At 41.3% G+C, this 14019-nt stretch overlaps 1 protein-coding gene across 1 annotated transcript; it reads right to left on the bottom strand.

Annotated features, from left to right (window-relative positions):
- Positions 1–2456: 2456 nt before the first annotated feature.
- Positions 2457–12281, bottom strand: LOC133619007 (kelch-like protein 10). Its single transcript, XM_061979872.2, has 5 exons — positions 12130–12281; positions 11575–12058; positions 7076–7687; positions 6852–7001; positions 2457–2942 (listed from the first exon to the last, which is right to left on the bottom strand). The coding sequence occupies exons 1-5, from the start codon at positions 12279–12281 to the stop codon at positions 2553–2555; spliced, it is 1788 nt and encodes a 595-aa protein (XP_061835856.1). The 3' UTR covers positions 2457–2552.
- Positions 12282–14019: the final 1738 nt, after the last annotated feature.

Raw genomic sequence — 14019 nt, 5'->3', positions numbered from 1 at the left:
AGTCCGCTCCCTGTATGCTCAGTGCTAGAGCTTAGTCCGCATTGCCGGCAGTAAGTCGGACACGTTTCCAGTGAGGGTTGGACTCCGCCAAGGCTGCCCTTTGTCACCGATTCTGTTCATAACTTTTATGGACAGAATTTCTAGGCGCAGTCAAGGCGTTGAGGGGATCTGGTTTGGTGGCTGCAGGTTTAGGTCTCTGCTTTTTGCAGATGATGTGGTCCTGGTGGCTTCATCTGGCCAGGATCTTCAGCTCTCACTGGATCGGTTCGCAGCCGAGTGTGAAGCGACTGGGATGAGAATCAGCACCTCCAAGTCCGAGTCCATGGTTCTCGCCCGGAAAAGGGTGGAGTGCCATCTCCGGGTTGGGGAGGAGATCTTGCCCCAAGTGGAGGAGTTCAAGTACCTCGGAGTCTTGTTCACGAGTGAGGGAAGAGTGGATCGTGAGATCGACAGGCGGATCGGTGCGGCGTCTTCAGTAATGCGGACGCTGTATCGATCCGTTGTGGTGAAGAAGGAGCTGAGCCGGAAGGCAAAGCTCTCAATTTACCGGTCGATCTACGTTCCCATCCTCACCTATGGTCATGAGCTTTGGGTTATGACCGAAAGGACAAGATCACGTGTACAAGTGGCCGAAATGAGTTTCCTCCGCCGGGTGGCGGGGCTCTCCCCTAGAGATAGGGTGAGAAGCTCTGCCATCCATGGGGAGCTCAAAGTAAAGCCGCTGCTCCTCCACATCGAGAGGAGCCAGATGAGGTGGTTCGGGCATCTGGTCAGGATGCCACCCGAACGCTTCCCTAGGGAGGTGTTTAGGGCACGTCCGACCGGTAGGAGGCCGCGGGGAAGACCCAGGACACGTTGGGAAGACTATGTCTCCCGGCTGGCCTGGGAACGCCTCAGGGTCCCACAGGAAGAGCTGGACGAGGTGGCTGGGGAGAGGGAAGTCTGGGCTTCCCTGCTTAGGCTGCTGCCCCCGCGACCCAACCTTGGATAAGCGGAAGAAGATGGATGGATGGATGGCATTAGTTTCGGATTTAATTTTTGATGTGCTATTTATCTTGACATTCTATAGTCATTTAACCTTCTTGTGGTTTTTTACTTTGGGTAAGAGGCTGGATACACCCTTCACTGATCTACCGTATTTTTCGGAGTATAAGTCGCACCGGAGTATAAGTCGCACCTGCCGAAAATGCATAATAAAGAAGGAAAAAAACATATATAAATCGCATTGGAGCCCGGCCAAACTATGAAAAAAACTGCGACTTACAGTCCGAAAAATACGGTAAATTACACCTTTATTACCACTTTGGATTTAATCCTTCACATTGGTCACATATATTTTTGATCAGTGACAATAAAATCTAAGTGCAGTAAAGCCCTGCTGTGCTGTTCCCATTGTGTGTGTGCGTGTGTGTGTTCTGGCAATGCTTACTTAATGGGGACATCGCTCTGTTTACACAGTCACCTTCAGGGGACCTCTGACGGTATGGGGACAAAAAAACAGGTCCCCTAAAGGGAAACCTTTTTAAATGATCGTCAGATCCAGTCTATATCCTTCTATATATGGTAGTTGGAGTTGCAGACAACTTCATTACTGCTAAATAGCAGTTTTCAGTAATGTCACAGAAGATGCAGGATATGTTTTAACATTTAAGTGGTGAAACTTCCTATAAGAGGACCGCTATAGTGCTGTATTCTGAGGATCATGTCATATTTAATTTGAACTTTTTTTTTTAAATGGACCTCAGTAGTCACGTTCAAATCTGTGTGAATTATGCAAAATGATTTAAATTTGGTCCCCATGAACCATATTAACTCTTTTTTCCCCAGGGTCCCCAGTAAGAATGATGAGCACATTACTTCATTAATCCAGAGATTTAAAGACGTTAACTGAGCAGTGGCCATTTTACCTAATTTTTGTTATGCCTCCACAACATGTAGAAAGTGATGACCAAAAACTTGGTCCCCATTCCAAATGATAACCAGTATGTGTGTGTGTGTGTGTGTAAGTGCACACAAGTCAACAACAAGGCAAACTCCATCCAAAATGATTACAGGAGTCAAGAAGTAGCATCCAAGCTCCAAGTGCTTTAATAGAGTGCACTGTCAAATCCAGTATGAACTGGAACGAAGCTAAAGACAACAAATGCACATCAATAAATGATGACATAGTCCGTGCTTTCGAAGACGCAAAGAACACAAAGCTTACAAGTAGAAAAAGTGCAGCTTGAGGCAGAGATGTGACTGAAGAACTGATTTCCAATGTGGCTACCAGGCTCTTTGGTGTCACTATGCAAGTCAAAATAAAAGCTTGTATATAACCAAGCATATAGTCCACACACTGTCACAGAGCATTTCAAAACAAAACTATTAAGAAAATGCACTTTAGAAAATAAAAGGCAAAAAAGCTAAAAACATTAGACTTTATTGATCCATGGATGGGATATTTGAATGTTTGTTATTGTGCATACATAAGAACGCCATTGAATAAAACACAGTTTTGTGAAAGTTTTCCATTCTTCACTCTTCTTTTTATGCATTGGTGCAGATGCTTTTCAGTCAATTTCAGAGTTTATAGCGTGGTTGGACCAATCCGACGTATCCTGCGTATTGTCTTCCAATAGTAGCAAAGGTAGATCGTTTCGAAGCATAGCATATTGTGTTATGTTGCCAAGTCCAGACATCACACAGCATGTCAAGCCACTTCTGGAGACCCCCATGTCGCTGGCTGGAGACCAAAGACCAGTTGTTAGGTCGTAGTACTCTACAAGCTTGGTTGGGGAGACGCCATTGTAACCCCCAGCAACAATAAGGCGATCCTCAACTACTTCAATGCCAAAGTTGCTTCGTGGGCACTCCATGGGTGGTAATATTATCCAGTTGTTAGTCTGGGGGTTATAAGCCTCTGCGCTGGCCAGACGTATGTCACCATCATAACCTCCAACCTTTAGGAGCAAATACAGAACTGAGAACATGTAACAAGATTCTTAACACAATCATGGTGTCTTGCTACCATTCGTAGCAAAACATTGCATAGGAGTGGCAATTGCTTTGAGACTCCAAAGAAAGCTCAGCTCTCGTAAAATGTCCAAAAATAAGTGGTCAAAGTGGACTATGAACTTTCAACTTTTGTTCAGAATCAGCTACTTATCACAGGTCTCGTTCATTCCTATAATGTCGCAGAGCATTAGTGTTGATGCTCATCGTCCAAAATGTTAAATGGGGCAGCAAAGTGTGGGTTTGTTCCACTGCAGCAAATCTAGACAGTCATTGGATACTCGATTTTGTCCTACCCATCAGACTCTCAGCATGTCTGCCCATATTTGGGGCACTGGGCTGCCCTGGACTCTGAGCTTTTGCATGATTTTGATTGACAAAATACAAACCACCATTGCCACCAGAGCATTTTTCAAGTTTTGTTTATGCCGACTTTTCCAATTCCTTTCGTGAATTTTGATTTGTTAGCGACAAATCTAGCATCGTTTTCTGGCCTATTTCGAGACGTATCGCGTTTGGTGACTTGCTGTGCAGTTACTGTTCCCAACAAGCAGTTGCTGCCTTGAGCCTCCCCCTTCCCCAAATACATTAGCCTTGTGGAGCAGCCTCAGCTAGCAGGCAAATGGAGAGTAGAAATTATGTATGAATGAACGCAGACATTTTATGACGTAGGCCAAAAGCTTCCCCTGACTGTAAGACCAGCAGCCACCACTACTGCATAGTATCGTCTTAAATCGTGAAAAACAAGGTTTTAGATTAATATCTTGATCAAATAGTCCTTTGAGTGTTTGGTTAAGTTCAACTTTGGCAAGGTCTACTTACATATATATCCATCCATCCATTTTCTACCGCTTGTCCCTCTTGGGGTCACGGGGGTGCTGGAGCCTATCCCAGCTGCACTCGGGCAGAAGATGGGGTGCACCCTGGACAAGTTGCCACCATATATATATATATATATATATATATATATATATATATATATATATATATATATATATATATATATAGCTCTTTTAAAAGGCAATTGATTTTAGCAATACTATAAAATTAATTATTGGATTTAAGAACTGCAGACTTAAAGGCCTAATGAAACCCACTACTACCGACCATGCAGTCTGATAGTTTATACATCAATGATGAGATCTTAACATTGCAACACATGCAAATACGGCCGGGTTAGCTTACTATAAAGTGCAATTTTACATTTCGCGCGAAATATCCTGCTGAAAACGTCTCGGTATGATGACGCCTGCGCGTGACGTCACGGATTGTAGAGGACATTTTGGGACAGCATGGTGGCCAGCTATTAAGTCGTCTGTTTTAATCGCAAAATTCCACAGTATTCTGGACATCTGTGTTGGTGAATCTTTTGCAATTTGTTCAATGAACAATGGAGACAGAAAAGAAGAAAACTGTAGGTGGGAAGCGGTGTATTGCGGCCGGCATGCAGCAACATAAACACAGCCGGTGTTTTTAATTGTTTACATTCCTGAAAGATGACAGTCAAGCTTTATCATTGGCCTGTGGAGAACTGGGACAACAGAGACTCTTACCAGGAGGACTTTGAGTTGGATACGCAGACGTGGTACCGTGGGTACGCTTCCAAACATTTGATCGCTTGCCCGTACGTGCATGCCGCTATGTGCATGTCACGTACGTAACTTTGGGGACTTTGGGGAAATATATGTGCTGTATGAACTTTGGGGAGGTGAACGGTACTTTGGGCTGTGGGATTGAGTGTGTTGTGCAGGTGTTTGAGTTGTATTGGCGGGTTATATGGACGGGAGGGGGGAGGTGTTTGTTATGCGGGATTAATTTGTGGCATATTAAATATAAGCCTGGTTGTGTTGTGGCTAATAGAGTATATATATGTCTTGTGTTTATTTACTGTTTTAGTCATTCCCAGCTGAATATCAGGTCCCACCCGCCTCTCACAGCATCTTCCCTATCTGAATCGCTCCCACTGCCCTCTAGTCATTCACTCTCACTTTCCTCATCCACGAATCTTTCATCCTCACTAAAATTAATGGGGAAATCGTCGCTTTCTCGGTCCGAATCGCTCTCGCTGCTGGTGGCCATGATTGTAAACAATGTGCAGATGTGAGGAGCTCCACAACCTGTGACGTCACGCGCATATCGTCTGCTACTTCCGGTACAGGCAAGGCTTTTTTATCAGCGACCAAAAGTTGCAAACTTTATCGTCGATGTTCTCTACTAAATCACTTTCAGCAAAAATATGGAAATATCGCGAAATGATCAAGTATGACACATAGAATGGACCTGCTATCCCCGTTTAAATAAGAAAATCGCATTTCAGGCCTTTAATATTAATTTGTACTTAGCAGGTTTAATGATAAATACGTTACACGTCACGCGAGTCTGTCTGTGATGTCATCACCATGCGCTATTATTCTTAAAAACAAGTATGGCAGATACCAGAATAGAAGCAGATGAACAACACCATTGCGGTGAAAATGGAAGAAAATCGATGGATGGTTGGATTATTTTTATGTTGAAAAACAAAAGTTTTGTTGGTTACTGCAGTTTTATTGAATATTTCTTGAATACTGAAAATGAGAGCAGGAAATGTTTCCTCTTGTGAATTCAACCTCAAGTGTCGGTTGCACTTAAGTCAAATAAGATGTGAATGCTTTGGCCATTAATTGTTGTTTACTTGATTGTTCGTATCCATATTTAATTTATATCTAATTCCCCGACAAGAAATAAGAATATACAAAACTTCACCTGCAATGTCTATTCAGTATTTACTTCAGTCACACTGGTAGAAGGCAAAAAATGGCAAAAAAGTTAAGTCAATCGATTACAGCTCACTAAGTCGTTTTGGATTGTATCGTTCTACATAAACTAATATCGTCCCTAAATCGTATCGGCAACCTCAAATTATGATTTGTATTAAATTGTTGTTAAAACGACTCGTTACACCCCTTGTAGCTCCCTCTCCCCATTCTACAGAGGCACTATCAAGAACCTACTGACCAACTGCATTTCTGTCTGGACTGGAGCCTGCAGTGCCTCAGACTGGAAGTCTCTGCAGAGAGTGGTGAGGACGGCGGAAAAGATCATCAGGACTCCTCTTCCTCCAATCCAGGAGATCGCAAAAACACGCTGCCTAACCAGGGCTCAGAAAATCTGCAGAGACTCCTCCCACCCCCACCAAGGACTGTTTTCACTGCTGGACTCTAGAAAGAGGTTCCGCAGCCTCCGTAGCAGAACCTCCAGGTTCTGTAACAGCTTCTTCCCTCAGGCCATCAGACTCTTGAATGCATCATAATAATCCCCTCAATTCCGCCCAAAAATGGATTAACTTGCTGGAATATAAAGACAATATAACATACATCCATAAACATGGATGCATATGCAAAAGTGCAATATATTTATCTGTACAGTAATCTATTTATTTATGTCTGCACCTTATTGCTATTTTATCCTGCACTACAACAAGCTAATGCAACGAAATTGTGTTCTTATCTGTACTGTAAAGTTCAAATTTGAATGACAAAAATAAGGAAGTCTAAGTCATGTATGTATGTATGTATGTACGTACATATACACATATGTATGTATTGTATTGCATGTATACTTTTTACCCAGTATGTGCAGCAGGCCAAAGCACAGCTCCAGCCACCCAGAAGACCCCAACCAAAACAGAAGGTGTAGTACTTCGGGCAACAAGGAACCACCGGCCCCACGCAGGCAGGCTGGCTGTCCCGGGACAGGGCCCCCCAGGACCGGGCCCACCACACCGCCATTGGGAGGCTGCATAAAGGCGTTTCCGGCCGAAAACAAGGCAGGGGAGATGCAGCTGTATTTTAAAGGTAACAAATCGTGCTACTTACTGCATAAATGTGGTCAGCAAACCCAACGACTCCAATGCCACTGCGACGGCTGCTCATTGGCGTTATCATTGTCCACTCATTGGTTTCTGGGCTGTAATATTCTGCTGTTTGTAAGAACTCATTTCCATTAAAACCACCGCAGATGTAAACCTGGAACCAAGAAATTTTACTGGCAGATTAAAGTAGGTGAGCAAAATACAAACACATATCACGGCTCCACCTACCTTGTTCTTGAGGGCCGTGCAACTTGCGTCACTCCTCAGTTCGTGCATACTAGCAATAAGAGTCCACTGGTTGGTTTCAGGTGAGTAGTACTCTGCAGTCTTTAGTCGTACTCGTCCATCATGACCTCCAATTGCGTAGATGCAACCATCTAGCACAGTTACACTCAAGTAGCAGCGGCGATGGTGCATGGGTGCCACTTCCTGCCAGGTGCGTGTGTTCAGGTCAAAGCGGCTGACGGTGTTGTAATGTTCCGCACCATCAAAGCCGCCCAGACAGTATATGCAGTCATTAAGAAAGGCAGCACCGCAGTAAGAACGGGGCTGATCCATACTGTCGACCAGGTAGCCCCAACAGTTGGCGTGCACATCATAGGCCTCAATGCGGTGTGCTGGATTACGCCCATTCCTACCACCAATCGCCATCAGGATGGTAGAGGGGAGGCGAGGACGGGCGATGATGTTGCAATATCCTGACACACAATTTGCTGTCATGTGGTTAATCACTCGAGTCGCAAACGTAACCATGTCCAGGCATTTGCCGCAGTTGAGCACCAGGTGATTGGTCAATACGTTGATGGCGATGAACTCTTGACTCGTCAGAGCTAGACGCACCTACACAGTTATAAGAAATTGTGACACCTATTTTGGTATGTAGTCTTGAGTAAATGTCATTAAAGGGCTTGCTACTATTTCAACAAACTATTGTACTCTTCTCAAAGAAAAACTGCACTTTTGTTTCCATATCATCCACAATCCTTTGTGGGACAAAAACACGTCTTCATCTTTGTTCTGTGCATTGAACATAGCAAACCACTGCTAATAGGTTGAGGCTAACAATGCAGGTAATTGGGATTCACCTATTACGCCTATAAATGGCGTGGGAGCGGTGTGGCTCAGATGGTTGAGCAACTGTGCCATCAACTTGAGGGTTCCAGATTCGATTCAAGCTTCCGCCATCCTAGTCTACCCCAGGGCAGCTGTGGCTACAAAGGTAGCTAACCACCATCAATTAATGTGAAGGGAATGAATGATGGGTTTTGACCTGCTCAGTGGCCTTGTGGTTAGAGTGTCCGCCCTGAGATCGGTAGGTCGTGAGTTCAAACCAAAGACTATTAAAAATGGGACCCATTACCTCCCTCCTTAGCATCAAGGGTTGGAATTGGGGGTTAAATCCCCAAAATGATTCCCGGGTGTGGCTCCCCTTGCCTCCCAGGGGGTGGAACAAGGTGATGGGTCAAATGCAGAGGGTAATTTCACCACACCTAGTGTGTGTGACTATCAGTGGTACTTTACCTTTAACTTCAGTTCTCTGTAAAGTGATTTGAGTGTCTAGGAAAGCGCTTTATAAATCGAATCCATTATTTTTGTTATTATTATTATAGAGCTCTCTAAAAACATCCAAAAACCTTAACATTTTATATACATGTTGTAAAAATATATTAACAGGAACATTCATGATAAATACTTATGTAATAGTTACATTATTTTGGTCATTTTAGCATTACCATAATGTCTTTCCAGGGCGCATTGATTTCATAAAGCTCACAGCTATGAAAGCTTATTCCGTCAAAACTCACAACAGCGTGTTCTGTGTTTGTTACCACTAATGATTACGACGACTACTTTGGGACAAATAAGGATACAGAAGCTTCTATTTTTGAGCCTGAAGATACATCTAAAAGCTGAGTGGGTAAGGGACCGCAGCAGGGGATACACATTCTATCAGGGAATATATCAACTACGTAAATACTTGTGTATTTAACTAAAACTACATACACTGACTGGATCACAAGGTATGAAGAAGAATTGTTTGCGCCAATTAGTGGTAGAAACTTGTTTTCGCTCAACCAAAATCAACTGGAAAAGACGCCCCAGGCCAGCTGTGCAGACATACAACATCCATCAAGTAAGTCAACATGCTATTGATTCTGATTTATGGAGCACACAGTGCTTGATATCACAGCTATGTACAAAATCTCAAACAAAACAGCAAACATGGACCAACATTTCACAGATAATTTTGTTGTCTGTGGTAGTTCATGATTCTTCTTGTTTCTCAGTCAGTACAAATTGTTGTCTTCTCGCATTGTTTTGTGAGTAAGGTTCTGTATCACTATGCCGGAAAAGTAGTTCCTAGAATAACAATGTTGCTATAGTTTGGTTAATAATGTTGGGATATATTATGTTGGGATATAATTAAAGATAATGAAGGATGAAGTGATTAAGAAATGTTTATTATAGATATGCTTAGAATAGGCCGTGCAACTAATCATATGTTCTGAGTTTCAGTTGAAACTGGGTCCAAGTTCATGCCTACGCACACTCACTCTTGTCGCCCACATTCTTGCCACTGTTGACGTGGCTTCTTTGCCGAGGTCTGAAGGACAACACCAGATATGAAGGCGGAGTCCAGGAAAGAGAAGGCAGAGGAAGATTCCACGCATGGAAGCAGACACCTCATTGCATATTCATATATTGTAAGAGCGCGAGGGGAAGGGCGCGTCCGGACTGCCTTGTGTAAGTCGCCGTGTTGATACTACTCAGACAAATTGTATTAGAATTGTGTCCAATAGGGAATAAATACTTCTGATTTTAAGTTTACGCATCGTGTCCTCTTTAAACACCTTCTAGCTCCAGATTAAACGAACACGTCGACAATATGCAGATAATGGCATGTAAATGTTGGCGGTTTTGGATATTTTTAGAGGGCTTCTTAGGCAGAATAGATGAATCCCCATTACCCGCATTGTTGGTGGTTGTGAATACTCAGGAACAACCACCTCTTACAGGAACTGCTGGTGTCATTTTACAGGTGCTCTATTGAGAGCATCCTGACCTAATGCAGCTGCACGGCCGCAGAGGAAGGCGCGAGGGTTGTAAACACCACCCAGAAGATCATTGGATGCTCCCCTCCCTGCTGTCTCAGGAACGCACAGAGCATCCTGAAAGATCCATTCCACCCCGGGCACTACCACCTAGAACTGCTACCCTCAGGCAGACGCTATAGGGTGCTAAAAGCGGGCACAAATAGACTAAAAAACAGTTTTTACCCAAGAGCCATAGTAGCATTAAACAGGCCCTGAGTGAGCACAATGTGTCCGTCATGTCCTCATGTGTCATGTCTTTTATTTTTATGGACTATAATGTGCAATAATGTTGGACTGTGCAACATATCCCAAATGGCCTCTTGATAAGTGCAATAATACTGGACTGTGAAACAGAATAATGTGCAATAACCTGTCACCTTACACCTCTGTCACTTATATATACTATATATACTATATATACTATACACTATATATTGCGCTCTACTACGGTATCGAGCACTATTTTTTGGATAACCTTATTAAGACATATATATATATATATATATATATATATATATATATATATATATATATATATATATATATATATATATGTCTTAATAAGGTTATCCAAAAAATAGTGCTCGATAACGTAGTAGAGCGCAATATATGTATGTGTATGTATATGTATATGTATATGTATATGTATATATATATATATATATATATATATATATATATATATATATATATATATATATATATATATATATATATATATATATACATATATATATATACACACATATATATATGTGTATATATGTACATACATATATATATATATATGTGTATATATGTACATATATGTGTATATATATATATAAATGTATGTATATATATGTATATTTGTATGTATATATATATATATGTATATATGTATGTATGTATATATATATGTATATATGTATGTATGTATGTATATATATATGTATATATATACATATATATATGTATATATGTATGTATGTATATATATATATATATATATATATATATATATATGTATATATGTATGTATATATAAATATATGTATATATGTATATATATGTGTATGTATATATGTGTATGTATGTATATATATATATGTGTATGTATATATGTGTATGTATGTATATATATATGTATATATGTATATGTGTATATATATGTATATGTGTATATATGTGTATATATGTATGTGTATATATATATATGTATGTGTATAAGTATATATATATGCATATGTATGGATATGTGCATGTATGTGGATATATCCACATATATCGATATATATCTTCTTTATCTTTTTTTTACTATTTATATTACTATATCATTGTGTACAGTATGCACCTTAGGGGATCTGCTCCAATTCCGTTGTTCTTTGAACCTGTTCACTGTAATAATGACAATAAAAATCTATTCTATTCTATTCTATTGTTAGCCGCCTCTTGCTAGCACATTTTTACTATTTAAAACGATCAGAAAAGGAAAATATGTGTTTTTGGCTTGTAAAGATTGTGGATAATAGGCAACATTTTCCTCTAAGGTGGCACACTTCAGACTCATTGAAACCTCATGGTCCTTCTTGACTTCATAAGAGTATGAATGATGCATGCCGATTAAGCGTTTAAGAAAGACAGTTAGCTTACTTTCTCCAGGAGCACTGCAATGCTTCCGCTACGTTCTCCTGGAGCGTGTGCAATCCAGTGGAGGATGGCCTCATAAATGGTGTTTTCCTTTTTCACAATCAGGTCGTCTCTGTCGAGGATGTCGCAGAAGTCCTGCAAAGAGAGTTGCTGCAGCTCATCAGTGTTCGCTACCTCCTCAAAGCGATAAAGCATATATTCAAAGGCCTGGAGCTGCAGCTCCGGGGCGTAACAGTTCTTCGTGAACTGCCAGATGCCGATGCAGTTCTCCGGGCAGAGCTGCTCTGTTAGGAACGTGCAGCAGGTTTGAACAATGCCTCTCACACTGAACTTATCAGCGGCTATCAACAAGTCCTGTACGTTGTCCTCTGTCACTGACACAGAGCCGGTGTATGCAAAATCAATGAAAAACTGCATTAAGTGAGCGCTCAGGCCATGAATGACATAGACCCTCTGCTCCGGGGTTGACCACCGCAGAAAGAGGGCTCTGAACACCAGGACACAGAAACACAGAACATGAGTTCAACATCATTAAAAGCTGGCAGGGAATCTACTCACCCAAAGTATGGGCTGCAATTGTAAAGGATAATCTTATGGACGTGAAATTCAACTTCTTCCACTATGACGACCGCATCGGTGAGTTCTCCCGATAGGCGTAGTTCATTGTACACAAAGCCAGACTTGTATGAAAACTGACCATCGTAACTCATCTTGAATTTGTTGCCATTTCTTAACACTTTAGGCAGAAGCCTAAAGTGTAAGCAGGAGTCACAATAACATAGGGGAGGGAGGAAGGGGAGGCGCTCCTGCGATTACATCATGGCGGCATTCTGTGTCAAAAGCCATCTTGCCATCAGGGGCTACATCATCAGCGTCATCAAAGCGCGGTCGCTTTAGAATTAAAGATAACATCACTGGGTTCGGTTTTTATTCTCGTAAACTCCAGAATATCACTTTTCCACTTTTTTAAAATGTTTTTCTAAAGTTACAAATTTCGCAGGTTGCTGTGTTTTGAACTTGTTTAGAACAAAAATGCTGTATTTCTTTCTGGGCGGGAGGAGGCTGTTTTCATACTAAATAAGCTGGCTCTTTCCGTTTGATTTTTAGACCGCTTCTTGATGCTGCACTTACCGGATTTGTAAGGAATGGTCTTTTAAAGTTTTAGTAAAACTTTGTAATATTGCTATTCTGTCTTGGTGGTCCTTCTTACTCAACATATATGTCATCCGAAAGAATTTGGGATTGACCAGTGTATTTTATTCCCTGAGAGGAAGACTGGTCGGACGCAACACAGTCTAAGTACGACATGTATGTACAGACTATCAATAGCATTGATTTGGGTAGAAATGTCACAACATCTTTCACGATTAAGGCATGAACGTCACAATCCACATTTTGTATCATTATTAACACTAATAAGCAGTGTAAGTACGTAGTGTCCAAACACGAAAGTGTTGTGTTTCCTTTGTCTCCTCACTGTCAGAAGTGCTACTGACAGTTTGGTTATGTTTGGGCTTTTCTGTGTTTAGAATCACTTCCTGTCCTAGTGCTCTTGTTTTGTCAGTGTTTCCTGTTTGATCTCTGTGTTTTGCAGCACCTTTACTTTCTGTCCAATGTCCTGTCAGCAGACCTGTTCCTCGTTTAGATAGTTGTATTTAGTTCCACCTGAGTCGCTCCTTCAGTTCTGGATCATTGTTCCTTGGAGACTGATGCTGAGTGTACTGTTTCTGTTTGTTCCCTGCTTCCTTGTAAGTAATAAATAGTTTTTTACTTGCATTCCGCCTCCCATTCTCTGCATGCTTGGGGTCACGCTGCAAGCAACGCTCACCACCCCGTGACATACACACACAGTTCCGCTCCCTGTGAAGTCATGCGCGGTCTCATGGCAGACGACAAAACATTTTTTTATTACGGGATCCAGTGGACACATTTAAAACAGCAGTTTTCTTTCATTCAAAAAAAATCAGCTTTACACTCATCTCACAAGTGGGATAAAAAAGCCGTACATTTGACTTGACCCACTTCTTGGGAAACTTAGATGTTTGTAATATTCGGACCATCAGTGCTAAATATTATAAACTGGGGATGTCCGATAATGGCTTTTTGCCGATATTCCGATATTGTCCAACTCTTTAATTACCGATACCGATATCAACCGATACCAATATCAACCGATATATACAGTCGTGGAATTAACACATTATTATGCCTAATTTGGACAACCAGGTATGGTGAAGATAAGGTACTTTTTCTTTTAAAATTAATAAAATAAAATAAGATAAATAAATCAAAAACATTTTCTTGAATAAAAAAGTAAGTAAAACAATATAAAAACAGGTACCGTATTTTTCGGACTATAAGTCGCCGTTTTTTTCATAGTTTTGGCCAGGGGTGCGACTTATACTCAGGAGCGACTTATGTGTGAAATTATTAACCCATTACCATAAA

Source organism: Nerophis lumbriciformis, linkage group LG19 (genome assembly GCF_033978685.3).
Source record: "Nerophis lumbriciformis linkage group LG19, RoL_Nlum_v2.1, whole genome shotgun sequence".
In the NCBI taxonomy this organism is placed as follows: Eukaryota; Metazoa; Chordata; class Actinopteri; order Syngnathiformes; family Syngnathidae; genus Nerophis; species Nerophis lumbriciformis.
Note: the sequence above shows the minus strand (reverse complement) of the source record. Positions and strands in the feature narration are given on the sequence as shown.